Consider the following 17889-nt stretch of genomic DNA (forward strand, 5'->3'; position numbering starts at 1 on the left):
TTTCAGCCTGGGCAACTGAGTGGGACCCTTTTTTTTTTTTTTTTTTTTTTTTGAGACAAGGTCTCGCTCTGTCGACCAGGCTGGAGTGAAGTGGTGCAATCTCGGCTCACTGCAACCTCCATCTCCTGGGTTCAAGTGATTCTCCTGCCTCAGCCTCCCAAGTAGCTGGGATTACAGGTGCCCGCCACCATGCCCAGCTAATTTTTCTGTTTTTAGTAGAAACGGGGTTTCACCATGTTGGCCAGGCTGGTCTTGAACTCCTGAACTCAAGTGATCCACTCGCCTCGGCCTCCCAAAGTGCTGGGATTACAGGCATGAGCCACCGCACCAGGCCATGAAACACTTTCTTCCACCCACGGCTTTCTCTTCTCTCCCCATTTACAGCAGTAAGACAGCCTAACCTGGGAAAGAGAGAGAGAGGGAAGCTACTTCCAAATGGATGCCTGTCCCCATCAGTAATAACCAAGTCTATTCAAGTGCTAGATGTTAACTTTAACAGAAGGAAACATCAAAAGTCCAAGTTTCGGCCGGGTGCAGTGGCTCATGCCTGTAATCCCAGCACTTTAGGAGGCTGAGGCGGGTGGATCACGAGGTCAGGAGTTCAAGACCAGCCTGGTCAATATGGTGAAACCCCATCTCTACTAAAAATACAAAAATTAGTCAGGCATGGTGGCGTGTGCCTGTAGTCCCAGCTACTCGGGAGAGGCAGAAGATTCGCTTCAACCGGGGAAGCAGAGGTTGCAGTGAGCCAAGATCGTGCTACTGCACTCCAGCCTGGGTGACAGAGCGAGACTCCGTCTCAAAAAAAAAAAAAAAAGTCCAAGTGTCTTCGCCTAGCTTTGTCAGGAATGTTTTTACCCTCAATCTGTAAGTGTGACCAAACATATTTTTTAAAGGTTTACCCTCAATCTGTTAAGTTCAAAGGTTTACTATAATCTCTTCATAAGAAAACTATTGGAAAGATGGAATAAAATACACAGAAATGTCCTTAACAGGTAAATATTTATTTTTCTTTCTTATTATTATACTTTAAGTTCTGGGGTATATGTGCAGAACGTGCAGGTTTGTTGCATAGGTACACACGTGCCATGGTGGTTTGCTGCACCCATCAACTCGTCATCTACACTAGGTATGTCTCCTAATGCTATCCCTCCCCTAGCCCCCCAACCCCCAACAGGCCCCAGTGTGTCATGTTCCCCCCTCCCTGTGTCCGTGTGTTCTCACTGTTCAACTCCCACTACAGGTAAATATTTCTAGAATGTATCTACTCCATCAGGTAGTGTAAGTATTCTAAACTGTGCTAGTATAGCTGCTTTAAATCACTGCTTTCTTCTGCAAATGGTGGCACCTTGAAAGTGTTATCTTGAAGGGGAAGTGAGTGATTTGCTCATGTCTCTACTGAACTAACACTGTTAACACCCAGTCCAGTTCTACCCTAAACAAGTCTCAGAAATACAGACATAATCCATACTTGTTATTTGTCAAGACTAAGGTAAAATAAGGAAAGTTGGAACTAACTCATATCCTCTTATGACTGATGTACTGAAAACAATCCATCTCTCACCATTTCCTAAATAGCATAGTCACAAAGAGCTCTACCCTACCAAGTACTCTGCAAGTCCCACTCGCAAAGGAAGACTCACAGGTGACTGAGAAGATAAATTTGCTATTGTTTCCATTATCCTTCAGTTCATCTGACACCTGTGAAGAAATGCATTTGGATAAGACTCACAAGTCTCAGGGCCCCTTCTTTATGAAAGAAATAGCTAAGCCTCCATACTCAGAAGCATCAGACTTTTCAGAATGCTTAAGTCATGTAAAAACGTATCAAAATTATTATCATTACAGCTACCAGGAAATAGCTACCTACTCCATGTTAGATACTGCAGTTAAGTATCTCACACAGTTTCACTGATTCCTAACAACACTGCAAAGCATGTTACTAACCCTTAAGGAGTAGGAAGCTGAAGCTCTGAGAGGCTATGCAACTACTCAATGGAAATGTGGGGATCTGAACTCTACCTAGCTCCAAAGGGCGTACTTTCTTCTAAAATTTCTAATTTTTTTCCAATTTCACAATGGAGGCAGAGTTTTCACTACAATTTTAATAATTTCGCCAGCTGGGTGGGGTGGCTTACGTCTGTAATTCCAATACTGTGGGAGGCTGAGGTGGGAGGACGGCTTGGGACCCCGGGAGACAATTGGGCAACAGTGAAGATTCCGACTCTAAAAAAATAATAATTTCACCAAAAGGGGGGACAGATTTCTAAATCGGAATCTCTTGTTAAAATCCTTAGAGCACTAGTTAAGCCCCACTTCTTTTCAAAAAATAACCGACAGATTAAAAAAAAGGTTAGAAATCCTTTTAAAGTAAATTTCATCAGAGATCTGCAAGGGAACTGTCATTTTGGACAAGTCCCCAGAGTTGGTGGCCCTCTCCTGTGTACACCAGCTACCACTAGGCAGTAAAAGTAATTTACCCAATTCAAACACATACCGTGCCTGCACTATGTTAAGACCACTGGCAAAGAGGGTACAAAGTTAAATAAGGTCTATCACAGCCCTCAAGGAGTTAAAGGACTAGAGGAGGAGTCCATTTATAGTATAGTATGTGTGCAGTTACCATTTAGTCAAGGCAAACGAACTGTGGGAAATCCTACAACAATAGTACCTACAGTATAACATGCCATCACCGCCCACAGAAGGAAAGCAACTGGTGCCCTCGTCACGTTATGTTGTTAGTACTTGCTTACATGATGTCCCTCCCTGACAATCCCTTCCAACCTCTGTCAACCTCCTTCCCCACAATCACACACACACACAAAACCACACTGCCAGGAAGGGAAGCCATTGAGTGAGTATTGTGAATCCTACAAGTGGCTCTGTAGTTTAAAAGGGCAATGCCTGTGCCTGAAGAAAATTTGTCTTTAGCTTCATCAGGTGAAGAAAATTGGTTTTATAACACAAGGCCCACGAAACCAGAAAAGCCCAGGAACGCTTCTCCACAGGACTCACTTAGCACGAGAAATCACTCAGAGCAAACTGACGCACACAGTATTTGTCTAATTTTTCTTTTTCATTTAGCAGAAGGTAAGGTAAAGGAATACAACTGAAGTTAATAAATGACACTCTAGCCATTTTGATCATTTGTCACTATAAATGATAGACATTTAAGCTAGTTCCATCTGGGGAAGTGAAACAGAATCATGTTCATATAATAAGCCACACGAACCAAATTCAGTGGAATACGTGCACCCAAAACTGGACCAGACTTGTACTTAATGCAGCCTGCAAATCCCCAAGAGTCCACGACAGAATACAAGAACAGTAACACTGGTTTATCTCAACTCATCTTAGCTCCCTCACAAACTTGCCAACAATGACCTTTCAAGAACTGCACCGTTTGTCCTCATCTGGGCAATCCCGTGGCTTAGAAAAACTGAATAAATTGCTTCTTCGAAAAATAAAACAACGCGGGGAGGGGGGAGTAGTAACAAAAAAAAAGGCACACTGGTTTTTACTGTACTGAAGCAATAAACTCTCCAACTAACTTCATTAATGAGTATCAGCAAAGAATGAACACCAAAATACCGCTCAATCCAACTTTCATCGTGAATTCTTGAATTCACAGTAGGATCATTAAATGTGACGGTATCACTCTGCTATAAAAACTATTTCCAAAACAAAACAAACCTATCTACCCCCTTTCTTGATTTAAAAAAAAAAAGAAAGAAAGAAGGAAAATTTGAGGGTTTTTGCTTTTTTCAACTTCACATACCGGTTTGCCTTTGCAAAAAAAAAAAAAAATTGTTTAGTCTCAAAGTATAGCTGCAAGGTGGACCGGCTGCACGGGTCCCAGAGGGCCGCTCGCCTCCGACGGTCGCAGTTTCAGCCGGGCCGCGCCCGCGAGAAACAGCGGAGAGGCCCCAGCAGGCGGGCGCCGCCGGACAGGTTTACCGTCCGCGTCGGCCCCGGGGAGCCGCTCCCTCGCGCCCGCAGCACTTGTTCGCGGCGCGGACTCCACACCGCGGCCGCCCGCCCCAGGAGAGGACTGAGTCCGCCCCAGCGGCGCCAACCCGGGGACCCGGGGCAAGGGTTCGGGGCCATCCGCGGCCGGGCGCGCCCCCCATCCGGAAAGCGGCGACGGCCCCCAAGTTGGGCTGCGGAGTGGGAGGCGCGCCGAGCCCCAAGCAGACAATGCGGGAGAAGGGTGATGCGCAGGGAGGAGGGGTCCGCAAAGCTGAGGTCCCCGCGCCGCCCGGCTACCCATCCGTTCCGCCCGCCCCTGAAGCCCCGCGCAGCCCCCGACCCTCCTCTGGGGCCCGCCCCACCGAGCGGCCGCAGGGGACGGGCCGCGCTCCGCACCCCGACCCCTCCTCAAATCACAAAACTTCCCCCAACTCCGCCAACTAAGTTGCGCTCTCACCGTGCGGCTCCCGGGGCTCCCCCGCGGGCCCAGCCGAGACAGCTCCTCACCTTCGCCGCGGAGAAAGACAATAGGCTGCCTCTCCCCCGGCGGCGGCAGCAGCGGCTGCGGCTAAAGCGGCGGCAACCGAGGCGAGCGATGGGCACGGCGGTCTCGGCCGAGCCGAGGGGCTTCACCGCTGCTGCTCCGGCTCCGCGACAGCTCTGCACCTAGCCCCAGCCACCCCGCGCACCGGCTACAAGCTGCCCGGGGGTGGCCGGGGCACGCAAGAGGGCAGTAACGTCTGCGAGTCCTCCCGTGAGTACACGCGGAGCAAGGGCTGCGAGCTGGGATTGCACGGCAGAGCTGCCCATCCCGCTCCACGAGACCAATAGTAAGGCACCTGGGCGGGGCGCTCAGGTTGCTCAGGGAGGCTGAGGTTGACCGCCGGGGCTGCTCTGTGGCAAAGTGATCACAGCAGGGTGGCTGGCAGAGACTGCTCTGGGAAATGCCCACTCACGGTCTCCTCTCCGCCCTGTTTCTAGAAACTGCCCTTTCTCTGTGTGCTCGTGGTTACCTGAGCTGTAGCATTTAACCACACATCGTGAAATGATTTACTCCTCTATTTCCCCCACTTCAACTCAGGAAGTGGGGTTGAGTCTTCTGCGTCCACAGCCTAGGACAGTCTAAGGTATTAGGTATTAAATATAGGTATTAAACAAGTGTTGGATGGATGCACGGCGCTATGGCGGAATCACAATTGTGACAGTGCATTCCGTGAACTTTTGGCTACTCGATCACCACAGTCGTTCCGTGTTCAAGCTGCAAAAGACCTCAGAAATCATCGGATTGCTTTGAGAAACAAAATGTGGTCCGTGTACCAACGGCGGCCGACGAGAATATATTAGTTGGTACACGGAGAAACTTCTTTTTTCAAATAGTTAAGTGTTTTAGTGCTCATTAGGAGGGAAATGCCTATCACATCAAATCATTGTTTCATTAATGTTACTTCTTAGGTCAAATAAAAAGTGGCAAAAAACAAGTGTTTTTCAAGAAAAGTGTTAAGTAAAACTTGAGACACTTTATATGCAGTTCAAGAATGTAAAATACTAGTTGACAGTGATTGAAGTAAGAACAGTTGGTTAGGTAGGAGGAGAAGATTATTGGCTGGGAAGGAGGAGGAGGGAACCCTCTGTGGTGCTGATTCTGTATTTTGACCTGGGTGATGGATAACAAAAGTATGTACATCAATAAAAAATACATCCAGTGCACTTTAGATTAGTGCACTTTACACATTTTATACATGTATTTTTAATGTCAATTTTTTAAAAATCTGGTATGGGATATACCCCCACAACCCCCCCCCCAAAAATGCAAAGATGCAAATGACTGCCATTTGGGAAACACTGATCCAGGCAGGCTCACTAGCAGTGACCAAACACCTGAGAAAGGGTATTGTGAATACCTGATGTATGTGCCAGGAACTTCCATAGTTGAATAGCTCCAAATCTCAGAAATGCTCCTAACCTAGTGTTGAGCTCTGGTGCATAGATATATTTTCTTTTCTTTTTTCTTTCTTTCTTTCTTTTTTTTTTTTTTTTTTTTTTTTGAGGCAGAGTTTCACTCTTGTTGCCCAGGCTGGAGTGCAATGGCATGATATCAGCTCACTGCAACCTCCGCCTCCCAGGTTCAAGCGATTCTCCTGCCTCAGCTGCCCGAGTAGCTGGAATTACAGGCACATGCCACCAATTGCAGCTAATTTTTTGTATTTTTAGTAGAGACGGGGTTTCACCATTTTGGCCAGGCTGGTCTTGAACTCCTGACTTCCGGTGATCCACCCACCTCGGCCTCCCAAAGTGCTGGGATTACAGGCTTACAGGTGTGAGCCTCAGCACCCAACCCAGAATGGCTTAAAAAAAAAAAAAAAAAAAAAAGGCCAAGCATGCCCAGTTCTTCATGTGAAATTATTTCTGTATCACTTCATCATGCTGCTCACCCTCTTCCACTGTTCTCTAATCTGTCCTTGTTGATATTTAAAAGCTGGCACAAGGCCGGGTGCAGTGGCTCACATCTGTAATCCCAGCACTTTGGGAGGCCGAGGAGGGTAGATCACTAGAGCCCAGGAGTTCGAGACCAGCCTGGGCTACAGGTGAAACCCCATCTGTACTAAAAGATACAAAAATTAGCCAAACGTGGTAGCCCAAATCCCAGCTACTCGGGAGACCGATGTAGAAGGATCGCTTGAGCCCGGGAGGAGAGGTTGCATGAGCCAAATCAGCAGGGCAGCTGCAGAGTGGGGTGCAAGGTCCTCAACCCAGAGGCTCCCTAGGCCCCACTTGCCCCAGCTCATGAGAGCCTGGTTCTGAGCTCTGCCAGGACTGGGGCTCAGCACTGCCCATGAAAACAGGCGTGGCAGGGAAGAAAATCATAACCAAATATTTGTAGTCACCTCTCTCCTCCCTTCTGGAAAGGGAGGTTCCCAGGTTTGTGGGCTCTTTGCCTCCTGGACATTATTGTGTAGTGAAGGGAGAAAGGTTGAGATGCAGAGTTGGAGAAACTAAGAGAGGCCGAACTGGTCCATTTGAGGAAAGATGACTGATCCCAGAAGGGGAGGAGGGGACACCCTGGGGAAGCGGGGGGCTTCCCAGGTGGTCCAAGAAGGGGAGGGCGGGATATAGAAAGTCAGAGCATGGTTTTGAGTTTTGGAGACAACAAGAGAAAAGAGGGAGGGATTTGGACAACTATGGAGAGGACTGGGCTGTGGAGAGAAATGTTTAGAGATTTGGAAGATGGTGTGTCATGCGATGTATTGTGAAAACCCCTTCTTCATATCCCTAAAAGACCGCCGCTGATGGTGATGCATGGTACAATTGATGATTGTATCATGATATAATTCAGTGCTTTTGCAGAGGGATTGGTGCCTTTTTAAAATAATAATGATGCTTTGGCTTGGCTCCATCTGAATTAGTAGAGACAGACATCTTGAGCAGGTTTTATCAGAGTTCCATTAGCTAAATATTGGGTTTCCTAGTTTGTGGCTTGCTTTAAACCACTTTGTAGGCCCTTCTGCACTGAAAGCCACTACAGAAATCACCTCTTTGGTCTGCAGCTCCACGTCCCCAAGCTCTGGCCTTTCCTGAAGGAGTGGCCTCATTCAGAAGATAATACAGCATCCCTCATCCGAAAATCCAAAATCTGAAATGCTTCAAAATCCAAAACTGTTTGAGTGCCGACATGATGTTCGAAGGCCAGATTCAAAGGAAATGCTCATTGGAGCCTTTTGGATTTCAGATTTTCGAATTCCAAAATCTGAAAAAAATCCAAAATCTGAAATACTTCTGTAATTTAACCTGTAATAGACATTGGGTCCTGACCTTCCAGCTGAGGCAGCAAGCAGTCAACAGAGGCTCACCATGCATCCCTCCTGCTCCTCACCCTCCCACGGGCTTGTGCCTCACCCCCCAGCCTCCCTTGCACCTGCTGGGAAGGGGACACGATGCTCCTGCCCTGCCTTCTTGGATCTCAGGCTACTGTGATAATTGCAGGATTCCAGCCAGGGAAAATGCTACAGGTAGAAGTACTTGGTACTCTCCACAGAGAAGTTTCCAGCAATGGCACAGCAGCCCCGGGAAGTGTGCTGCCACACCCAGCTAATTTTAAAAACTTTCTGTAGAGGTGTGAATTCACTATGCTGCCAAGGCTGCTCTTGAATTCCTGGCTTCAAGTAATCCTCCCGCCTTTGCTTGCCAAAGTGCTGGGATTACGGCATGAACTAGAGCTCCCAGCCGAGAGTTTAGTTTTGTTTGCTAGTGGTGTTCTTGGTATCTTTTCATATTTGAGGCTTTGGTGCTAGTGCTGAAGTATTACACTCACCATCCGAGGTTTGCAGGACTTTTGTTTCAGTATTGAACAGATGGAACTGTTTAGTTCTTCATCTTTGCAGGTATACCAAATGTGCCTACCAGGAGTCTGCTTTATAGCCATTGAAAAGCAAGAAGTAATATAGTAAAATTTTGCCTGGCTAGAGGCTTTGGAAGACAAGTATTTTGGCTTAATTCTATTAACTTGGAAGGATGAAGGTGAAAAAAAATTCAAAACTTTAATTTCCTGTTTATTGCCATTTGAAAATATAGCCAATGATTCCACTTTTCTTCTCCAGTAAGTTTGGACATTCTGATCTACTTGGTGTTTTATTATAGAACTCCTAGTGTGCCTGAGTCTAGCATTGTGAAGATCCTTCTCTAAAACTTCACATGTAAGAAAATATAAATGATATTGGATAAGATCAGGCTGGATGAGAACTGATACCTGTAAATATGCGATTTAGACGAAATCTCTGATTGTTTTCTTATTTAACTCATAAAAATAAAACACATTGGCTGGAAGGTGGGAGCAGGAAGGAGATTTATGTCTTTTAATTGCATGTCATTGTTTCATATAGAGACAGAACATATAGTATCCCTGGTTTTGGACCTACAGAAGGAAACACATTTTTCTACCTGCTGTATGCCAGAGGTTCTTGAACACCTGGAGGGATTACTGCAGCACAGATTGCTGAGCCCTACTCCAGAGTTTCTGATTCATCAGGTCCAGGGTGGGGCCTGAGAATGTGTATTTATAAGAAGTTCCCAGGTGCTGCTGGAGCTGCTAGTCCAGAGACTACATTTTTGAGAACTGCTCTCATATACTAACTGTAAATTGCAGAGCTCTAGAAAAAAAGCTTAGTTTGGTGTGGGATAAGAAGCACACAGGTTATGGAGAAAATCATGAAAGATTCAACCCTTGATCCCAGCCTAGTGTGGATTTCAGGTAACAAGTAATACACAGTGACATAACAAATTCTTGGTTTTCATGACTGCAAGTGATAGCCAAGTATCAAGTGAGAAATTCAGTTTCATTTGCAAGGCTTAGAGAGGCCAGGTGATTCTAGAAAAATGGGCCTTGTATTTCTCTTAAACCAGTAAAGAGCTTTAAGTGGTTATTAAATTGAAAGCTTTGTGTTCTTATTTTGTATTTTATTTTATTTCTTTTGAGATGGAGTCTTGCTCTGTCACCCAGGCTGGAGTGCAGTGGCGTGAGCTTGGCTCACTGCAACCTCCATCTCCTGGGCTCCAGTGATTCTCCTGCCTCAGCCTCCCAAATAGCTGGGATTACAGGCACCCGCAACCACGCCTGGCTAGTTTTTCTATTTTTAGTAGAGACAGGGTTTCTTCATGTTGGCCAGGCTGGTCTCGAACTCCTGACCTCAGGCAATCCACCCACCTTGGCCTCCCAAAGTGATGGCATTACAGGCGTGAGCCACCGCACCCGGCCCAAAAGCTTTGTGTTTTTAAAGATATTAGACATGTTTCTTGTTTTTAAAAGAAATCTTAACAATAATGTAGGAGAATAAGACAAACATTTTTCCAAAAAAGAGAAATTGTTGTGATTATTTTGTCTTATTGGAATGTTGGATACTATAGTCGGCTTCCTTAATCATCAAGCATGCTATGGATTTTCCATTTTTATAGGATCTATATCTCAGTTAAGGTAATACTGGTAATTCTTGTACTCCATTTGAAGATGAAAAATATAGGCCAAAATCACAGACTTTGCACAGAAGCTGCATAATGAAGACAGCTCTGGAGGAACACATAGATACACACACACAGACACACATATATATAAAGTATATACACATATATTTTTTAAAGTTTATTTTTTACAGTTTTAAAAGTTTTAAAGCAAAACCCAGCCCTTCCCCTCTCCCAGAGTGGGCGGCCCCTCCCCTTTCTCTGAGTGGGCGGGGACAGCGGTTGCCTGGGCAGCTTTCCTTATGATGCCACAGGTCCCTCTGGACATGCTGCTGCCTGGCCACGCCTCCTTTCCCTTTCATCTTTCTCACTGACCAATGGGCTTGGAGCATTAAGGCCACGCCCCTATTCTGCGTTCCATTGGTGCCCTGGTTACGCCACCTGTGGCTCAGTTGCACAGCTGCCTGGTAGGTGACTGGAGGCATTGAGCAGCGCTCACTGGTATTTCGCTGTTGTGGCCCCAACCCCGCCTCCCTCCCCACCCCGCGATGTCAGAAAAAACACAACAGGGGAAATTGGCCGCAGCCAAGAAAAAGGTAAAACACACCAGGTCATGGCCCCCAACCCAGCCACAGATCCCCTCTGATGACAAGACCGGTGCCAGAGTCCATACCACTCCTGAGGCATACCAGATGGGGCCCCCCAACCCCAGCCCCTCTGGGCTCCCCCAACCAAAGCCTAGTCAGTCAGCCCCACGCCTTCAGCAAGCAGCCCAGTCCCTGCCCTTGCCAATCACCCCAGGGTGACTTTGGGCAGGTGACTCCTGGGGCTCCCTGCTCCATAATCAGCCCTCACCTCCTGCCACCCCAAGCCCAACCTCCCTGGGCTCTTTGGGCTTGCGTCTCCCAGGACCTGGGTCCCCCAGCCCCAGGCCCTGCCCTCACCAGTCATCCCTGGGTGGCTTTGGGCTGGTGACTCCCGGGGCTCCCTACTGCAGACTCTGCCCTCCCCTCCTGCTGCCCCAAGCTCGACCTCCCTAGGCTTCTTGGGCTGGTGTCTCTGGGGACCTGGGTCGAAACCGTGTGTTTCCCTCCCCCATCGTGGAGCAGCGACTCGGGCATCGCGCTGATGTGGTCCCCTCCCCTGGGAGGAGTGGAATGCAATGATGTCACAGTGCCCCTAGGAACTGTCATTACTGCTGCAAGACCGGCCTTTGATCGTACAACCCAGTCCCCTAAGTTTTCTCACCCCATTTCTGCTTCCTCTGGTTGCAGCACAAATTTCCAGCTGGAAGGGGAGTGGAGACTATGGGACCTAGGAGCAAGAGGTTTCAGGATGCCTTACTCCCTTCACATAGACATTGACAGTGGGAAAAGCCTACACTTCCCCTGTGAGCTCAAAATGTTCACAGTATCTCTGGGTGGCAATGGGAGAATGGGTTTGGTTTCGTTTTTTCCCAGGCTTCTACTTTCCAGAGAGACTTTCACATTTTTTTCTGAGTTCTCCACGGTTCTGGGACCAGACTGCCCTTCAGTGAGTGGCCTCTGAAGTGAGATTTGCTCATCTTCTGTGGAATAGATCTTGGGAAACTGAACTTGACAGCTTGAATCTTCCTCATATCGTCTCAACCTGGGGTACTTTGAGTGCCACAGGATAAATGTGGGACATCTTTCTGAAGCATCATTTTCCCTTGATTCTCTTGAGAAAATGCATTAATGTACTTAGGGATGACAGACACATAGGTTTCCAAGCGTATACCAGACTTCGCTCTGAAATGAGGCTTGGGTTGTCCTCTTTCTGATAAATTCCCGGATTTAATACAAAAGCTGCCTTCTGCCATGAGGACACATTGATATGAAAGTGTGAGAGGTACTGGTGCGCTTCTTCATGCTAGCAGACCTGTGAGGATGTGTGACTCTAAACCACACGGCCTACAGCTCCTGCCTGCTTCATGTTTACTTTTCTACCTCTGCCCCTGGTTTTGGTCCCTGGCAGCTGCTGATTCATGGCAAAACCCCAGAGCTTGGAGTCAGAGGACTGAGTTTAAGTTCCAGTCCTTTAAGTTTAAGTTCCTTTTTTGATCTTTCTTTTTTTTTTTTTTTTCTATCCATGATATCAATCCCTCTCAGTCACTAAGTGATTGTGACAACACCTTGTACAGTTGTTGGTGGCATTACATCAGATGGTATATAAGGGTATTTTGTCAAAACTGTAAAGGAGGATGTGGCTGTAGGGGCTGATCATTCTCATGAGTGTTACTGCTCTTCTTTCCCACAGTTAAAAGCATATTGGCAGAGGAAGAGCCCTGGCATTCCAGCAGGAGCTAACAGGAAAAAGAAAATCAATGGCAGTAGCCCTGACACAGCCACTTCTGGTGGTTACCACTCACCTGGGGATGTGAGTCTCGGCGGGCCAGGGTCCTGGGGACAGGGGGTCCAAGGGGCAGTAGAGGGTAATTGTTAAGATTGTAGATGGACTGTTGGGTACTGGTTAAGAATTCTGGATTTGAATCCTGCCTCTCCGTCTGCTAAGGATTGATTTGGGATTGATTAGCATATGATTTAGGGCAAGTTGCTTGAGGTCTTTGGGCCTCTCTTTTCACATCTGTATAATAGAGGTGGTATTTTTTGACTTCCATTTGTGAAGTTTAAATGAGATTCGTTACTGTTGCTTTTATGTGAATCCTTAGTACATGGCCTGCTGCAAACACCCAGGACACCGAGGAAATGGTCGTTGCTGTTTGATTTTCCTCATCCCCAGTCTCAAGGGGAAGCCAGGCCAATGAGAAGAGCCACTTGCCATCAGGCTGTCCCTTTAGGAGTCACTGAAAGGGCCCCAGGGTGGGATGGTGGGGAGATAAGAACCATGAGAGAAGTTGGCACAAACGAGTTATGGGAAAAAGGGTCCAAGATAGACAGAAAAGAAGCTTTTGCCAGTTGATGGGGGAAGAAAGGAAGTCAGAGGGCTTAGACAGTGAGGGGGGACAGAACATCTCCATGTGCACTCTCATCTCTTGCAGTCAGCAACAGGTATCTACGGGGAGGGTCGTGCATCCTCTGCTACCCTGGAGGATCTGGAGGTCAGAGGCCCTGGGCCGAGATGCAGTGACCCTGCAGGCCAGCCCTCCAACCTCCTCCCACAGCAGGGGCTTGTTGCCCCTCTGCCAGCTGAGGCAGCCCACACACCCCCACCAGCCCTAATGATTATTCTCTCTACCCCTCCCCACAATCTTCCTCCAACTCCTTCTCTCTGCATGCACCTCAGAGCCAGTACCAAGAACTAGCAGTGGCCCTGGATTCAAGCTCCGCAATAATCAGTCAACTCACTGAAAACATCAATTCACCGGTAAGAGTCCAGTGGGGTCCCCTGATTACAGCTGGTCAATCCTGGACTCCAGTTTCCTCTTGGGGCCCTGAAGAAAGGGGCTAGGGGCCCCTGATGCCAAGGGCAAATGGGGAGCTGGGCACCCAGGTCTCACCTGGAGGGACCCCAGAGCACAGAACATGCAGCATGGCTCTTCTGCACTGCCCTGTTTGCTGACTCTCTCTTCTCCAGACACCTCTGCTCCAGTCCTTGCCACACATGCCCTGGGGTTGTCACCTCTCCGGGAAGCACTAGCCTGACTGGTTGTCAGGGGTCCATATTTCTGCCCTGCCTCAGTCCCTAATTTGCTTTTTGAGTCTGGACAAGCCATCTCTCCTCTTTATGCTCGTGTTTCTGGAGGAGGTAGAGAGTATCAAAGGTCTCGGTTAGCTCTGAAAGTCAGAGATTTAAAGGCCCCTAGAATGGAAACCTCAGGGCCAAGGGCTCCTGTCTGTCCTTTGCTGTTTTATATCTCTGCTATGAAGAACTGTACCTGGCCTGTACATGCTCAGTAAATGTTTGTTGAATGAATGCACGTTTCCAAATCACAAACTGGCAGAAGGGGGGTGGGCCTTTCTCAAACTCTGTCTCTAGAGGTTCACCAGCCCCTCCCTCCAGGGCCCTTTTCCCCCTTTGCTTTGGGCAGGTTCGCACATCTAAGGAGGAGAAGAAGCATAAGACACATCGGGTACAGAAGCTTGGGAGGAGCTTGTTCAAATTCAAAAAGCAGACGGGTAAGATGGGGCTGGCATGACCTGGCAGCAGGACTGGCATTAGAGGGCTGTGGGGGTGACTTAGAATGCCCCAGGGAGGTGGGTGGATGGAAGGGCTTTGAGGCAGAGGGAAAGAGGTCTGTGCCAGGAGAGGACAAGTCTTGTCATCTCCATGAGCCTCAGTGTCCCCATCAGTAAAGAGGGAGGAGTGCCCATTGTCCGCCACCCACAGTGCTCTCTATCTGAAAGTGACTTGGAAGATTGGCTACCATCTGGGTGTGAGGAGGCATTAGCAGTGAGGCCAAGTTTGGGAAGCCTGAGAGGAGGAGCTGTGCACCGAAGGGAGGATTTTTTTTTTTGAGAATCCAGAGGCCCTTATTGTCTGCTTCCTTTGTCAGCTGAACCCCTGGCCCCAGAGCCCCCAGCAGGGCCATCTAAGGTGGAGCAGCTACAAGATGAGACCAACCACCTAAGGAAGGAGCTAGAGAGTGTGGGAAGACAGCTCCAGGCTGAGGTGGAAAACAATCAGATGTTGAGTCTCCTGAACAGGAGACAGGAGGAGAGGCTACGTGAACAGGAGGAGAGGCTACATGAACAGGAGGAGAGGCTACATGAACAGGAGGAGAGGCTACATGAACAGGAGGAGAGGCTGTGTGAACAGGAGGAGAGGCTACGTGAACAGGAGGAGAGGCTACATGAACAGGAGGAGAGGCTGTGTGAACAGGAGGAGAGGCTACGTGAACAGGAGGAGAGGCTACGTGAACAGGAGGAGAGGCTACGTGAACAGGAGGAGAGGCTACATGAACAGGAGGAGAGGCTACATGAACAGGAGGAGAGGCTGTGTGAACAGGAGGAGAGGCTACATGAACAGGAGGAGAGGCTACGTGAACAGGAGGAGAGGCTACATGAACAGGAGGAGAGGCTACATGAACAGGAGGAGAGGCTACATGAACAGGAGGAGAGGCTGTGTGAACAGAAGCTGCCAGGGCAGGAGAGGCTGCTGGAAGAGGTGGAGAAGCTGTTAGAACAGGAGAGGCGGCAGGAGGAGCAGGAGAGGCTGCTGGAGAGGGAGAGGCTGCTGGACGAGGTGGAAAAGCTCCTGGAGCAGGAGAGGCTTCGGCAAGAGGATGAGAGGCTGTGGCAGCAGGAGACTCTGCAGGAGCTGGAGAGGCTGCGGGAGCTGGAGAGGATGCTGGAGCTGGGGTGGGAAGCCCTCTACGAGCAGCGGGCCGAGCCACGCAGCGGCTTCGAGGAGCTGGTGCGTTGCCCCACCTGGGGAGGCTGCCCTCTTCCCTAGCCCTCAAGGCCTTTGTTTCCCCACCTGTAAAATGGGGCATTGTAGCCTTCACATGAAATGGTACTTCTAAAGGCATCTGTGAGCCAGAGCCCTGCTCTGATGGCTGTGGGAGAGAGGGGATATTTTTCTAACCTGCCTCCACCCTTCCCGGTGCCATGGGAGGCAGACACTAAGTTCTGGGGTCTCCAGTTTTAGTGGGTGGCCACTGATTGCTTCTCTCTGTCCAGAACAACGAGAACAAGAGCACACTGCAGCCGGAGCAGCAAGTAAAGGAGCTGAAGAAGTCGGGTGAGCTGAAAGAGACTGTAACCTCCGACCCATCCAAGAAGATGTGGGAGGCGGGCACCAGCCTCTGGGGAGGGGAGGTGCCAGGCCACAGGCAGCTGCAGCCTGGGGACAGGTGACCCCAGCACCCTCCGGGGCAGTCCTATGACTGTTTCTTGCTTCCTGCCCTCTGACTTTTAGAGGTGGGTAGCCCTGGGGTCCTCCCAGGTCTGGACATCATCATCCCAGCTAGAGGCATGGAGCCCCCCAATCACAGAGGAAGAGACAGTGGTATAAGAGGCTCCTTATGTCGGGTGTGGTGGCTCACGCCTGCAATCCCAGCACTTTGGGAGTCTGAGGCAGGACAATCACTTGAGGTCAGGAGTTTGAGACCAACATGGCCAACATGGTGAAAGCTCATCTCTACTAAACTTAAAAATAATAATAATAATAATTAGCCGGGCCTGGTGGTGCATGCCTGTAATCCCAGCTACTCGGGAGGCTGAGACACGAGAATCACTTGAGCCCGGGAGGTGAAGGTTGCAGTGAGCTGAGATTGCACCACTGCACTCCAGCCTGGGACACAGAGTGACACTCTCTCAAAACAAAACAAAACAGAAAAACAAAAAAGACTCCTTAGATTCAAACTGGATTCCGGCCTCGGTTCCACTGGTCATAATTCAACTACTTTGCATCTCTAAGTCTCTGTTTCTTTAACTTCAAAAGGAAGTTAGCCTTTTCCTTGCAGAGGTGCTGAGGATTAAATGAGATAATACGTGGAAACATTAGGCATGTAGCACACTTAGCAGATGGTGGTTGGCTCCGCCTGCTTTTCCACCAGTCTGTGGCCTACAGTTTAAATGCTGGGAGAAAGGACGTGAGATTTGATGCTAGGGAAGGAGGCATGGGGTTCTAGGCAAGGGAGCCAGTCTCTTAGGCCTGGAGCAAGGGGCCAGGGGCCTGGGCAGGCCACAGAGCCCCACAGTGCCCTCGCTACCCTATTAATGGGCCAGGAATCTGGAAGCCAGCCACCACATGTCCTCATGCCCAGGGTCTTCCGGCAGGTGGAGCTGAAGAGCCAAGAGGCTCCGAGTCTGCAGCAGCAGCCAGACCAGTACCTGGAGCCCCAGTCCCACAGGAGCTTGGGTGTGCGGACAAGCAGGGTGGTGAGTAGAGCCCTCAGGCGGGGTGGGCAGGCAGGAGCAGGGGAGGCTCGCACTGTGCTCAGATTCCCACCCCCCTCCCTCTCTCTGAAGATCTTAGTGAGCTGAGCCTCACTGATAGCATGGAGGCTGCACCGGGAGAGGACAGGGAGGGTTCTCCCCCATGACAACCCCACTGCACAGCAGATCCAGCAGCTGCTTCCTCTAATGCAGGACTCCCCAGGAGCACCCAGGCTTGAGTGGAGAAGCTGTTGGTACAGGAGAGGCGGCAGGAGGAGCAGGAGAGGCTGCATGCCATTCTTTTCGGGCCGCCGAGAACAGAGAGCTAAACATCACCATCATCTAAGAGCGGGTCAAGAAATTAAAAAAAAAAAAAAAACGTTTAAGGGGTTAATATCCTACACAATTCATTTACTTCATTTGAATGTTAGAGCCATTTATGTTTATTTGTGTTTCTAATTTATAGTTTAAATTTATTTGTGTTTCTAATTTATAGTTTAAATTTATTTGTGTTTCCAATTTATAGTTTAAATTTATTTGTAAAAAGTTAAATGAGAGTGGGTCTTTCCCTCATGTTCACTCTGGCATCCTTTAGCATTTTTTAAATTTGATAATTATAGGACGCTAGCATGCATATCGAGTTTGCCCTTATGTGATGGGAGTTCAAACACACAAAGACCCACTATATGCACACAACTGTTCTTGCTGGTTTGGGATAGGCTGCCATGCTTTTTTAATGTTAGTACAGCCTGTATATTCATTACGGAATTCAAATAAAATTTCCTTATGTTCTGCTGTTATGTTTGATCGAATCCTAATCACAGTGAGCTCTTCATTAGCTCAATATGTGGTTTGCCCTCAAGTGCGCGGTCTATTACTTTGTAATATGCCACTGTGAGTACTGACATTTACAGTTGTTTAAAGGTGGAGCGCTGGAAACAGCCTTTCCCCCTTTTTCTGTGTATTGGGGATGGGAGTAATAACATTTTGGGGAGCTTTTTAAATCTCCCAGAAGAGGAAAGTGGCCTGCTCTGGCAGGTGTGTGCAGGATAGAATATGTTTCATTTGTTCTGGTGCCAAGAATGAGCACTGTACTACGGTAGTTCCCTTAGGATTTGCATGTGCTCTGGGCTCATGAAGATATTGCATCATGAGCTGTGGCAGTTGTACT

General features: G+C 48.6%; 2 protein-coding genes and 1 pseudogene across 2 annotated transcripts in view; 2 read left to right on the forward strand and 1 right to left on the reverse strand.

The window, feature by feature from the left end:
• The window catches only part of LOC129394029 (A disintegrin and metalloproteinase with thrombospondin motifs 7-like), a 52217-nt gene extending 47438 nt beyond the window's left edge, over window positions 1–4779 (reverse strand). Inside the window, 2 exon segments of the mRNA XM_063596504.1 lie at window positions 4427–4635; window positions 4732–4779. Coding sequence (XP_063452574.1) covers window positions 4427–4635; window positions 4732–4779 — 257 coding nt within the window.
• Window positions 4780–10093: 5314 nt separating this feature from the next.
• Window positions 10094–17169, forward strand: LOC134729181 (putative golgin subfamily A member 6-like protein 19). Its single transcript, XM_063597136.1, is given in 9 exon segments — window positions 10094–10514; window positions 12196–12315; window positions 13183–13263; window positions 13928–14015; window positions 14393–15252; window positions 15519–15579; window positions 16620–16688; window positions 16691–16721; window positions 16932–17169. Coding segments are annotated over 9 exon segments (1491 nt in total). The 5' UTR covers window positions 10094–10466; the 3' UTR covers window positions 17065–17169.
• On the forward strand, window positions 10452–12200 carry LOC134729183 (uncharacterized; annotated as a pseudogene).
• Window positions 17170–17889: the final 720 nt, after the last annotated feature.

The sequence above is a fragment of the Pan paniscus genome, chromosome 16, assembly GCF_029289425.2.
Source record: "Pan paniscus chromosome 16, NHGRI_mPanPan1-v2.0_pri, whole genome shotgun sequence".
Lineage (NCBI taxonomy): Eukaryota > Metazoa > Chordata > Mammalia > Primates > Hominidae > Pan > Pan paniscus.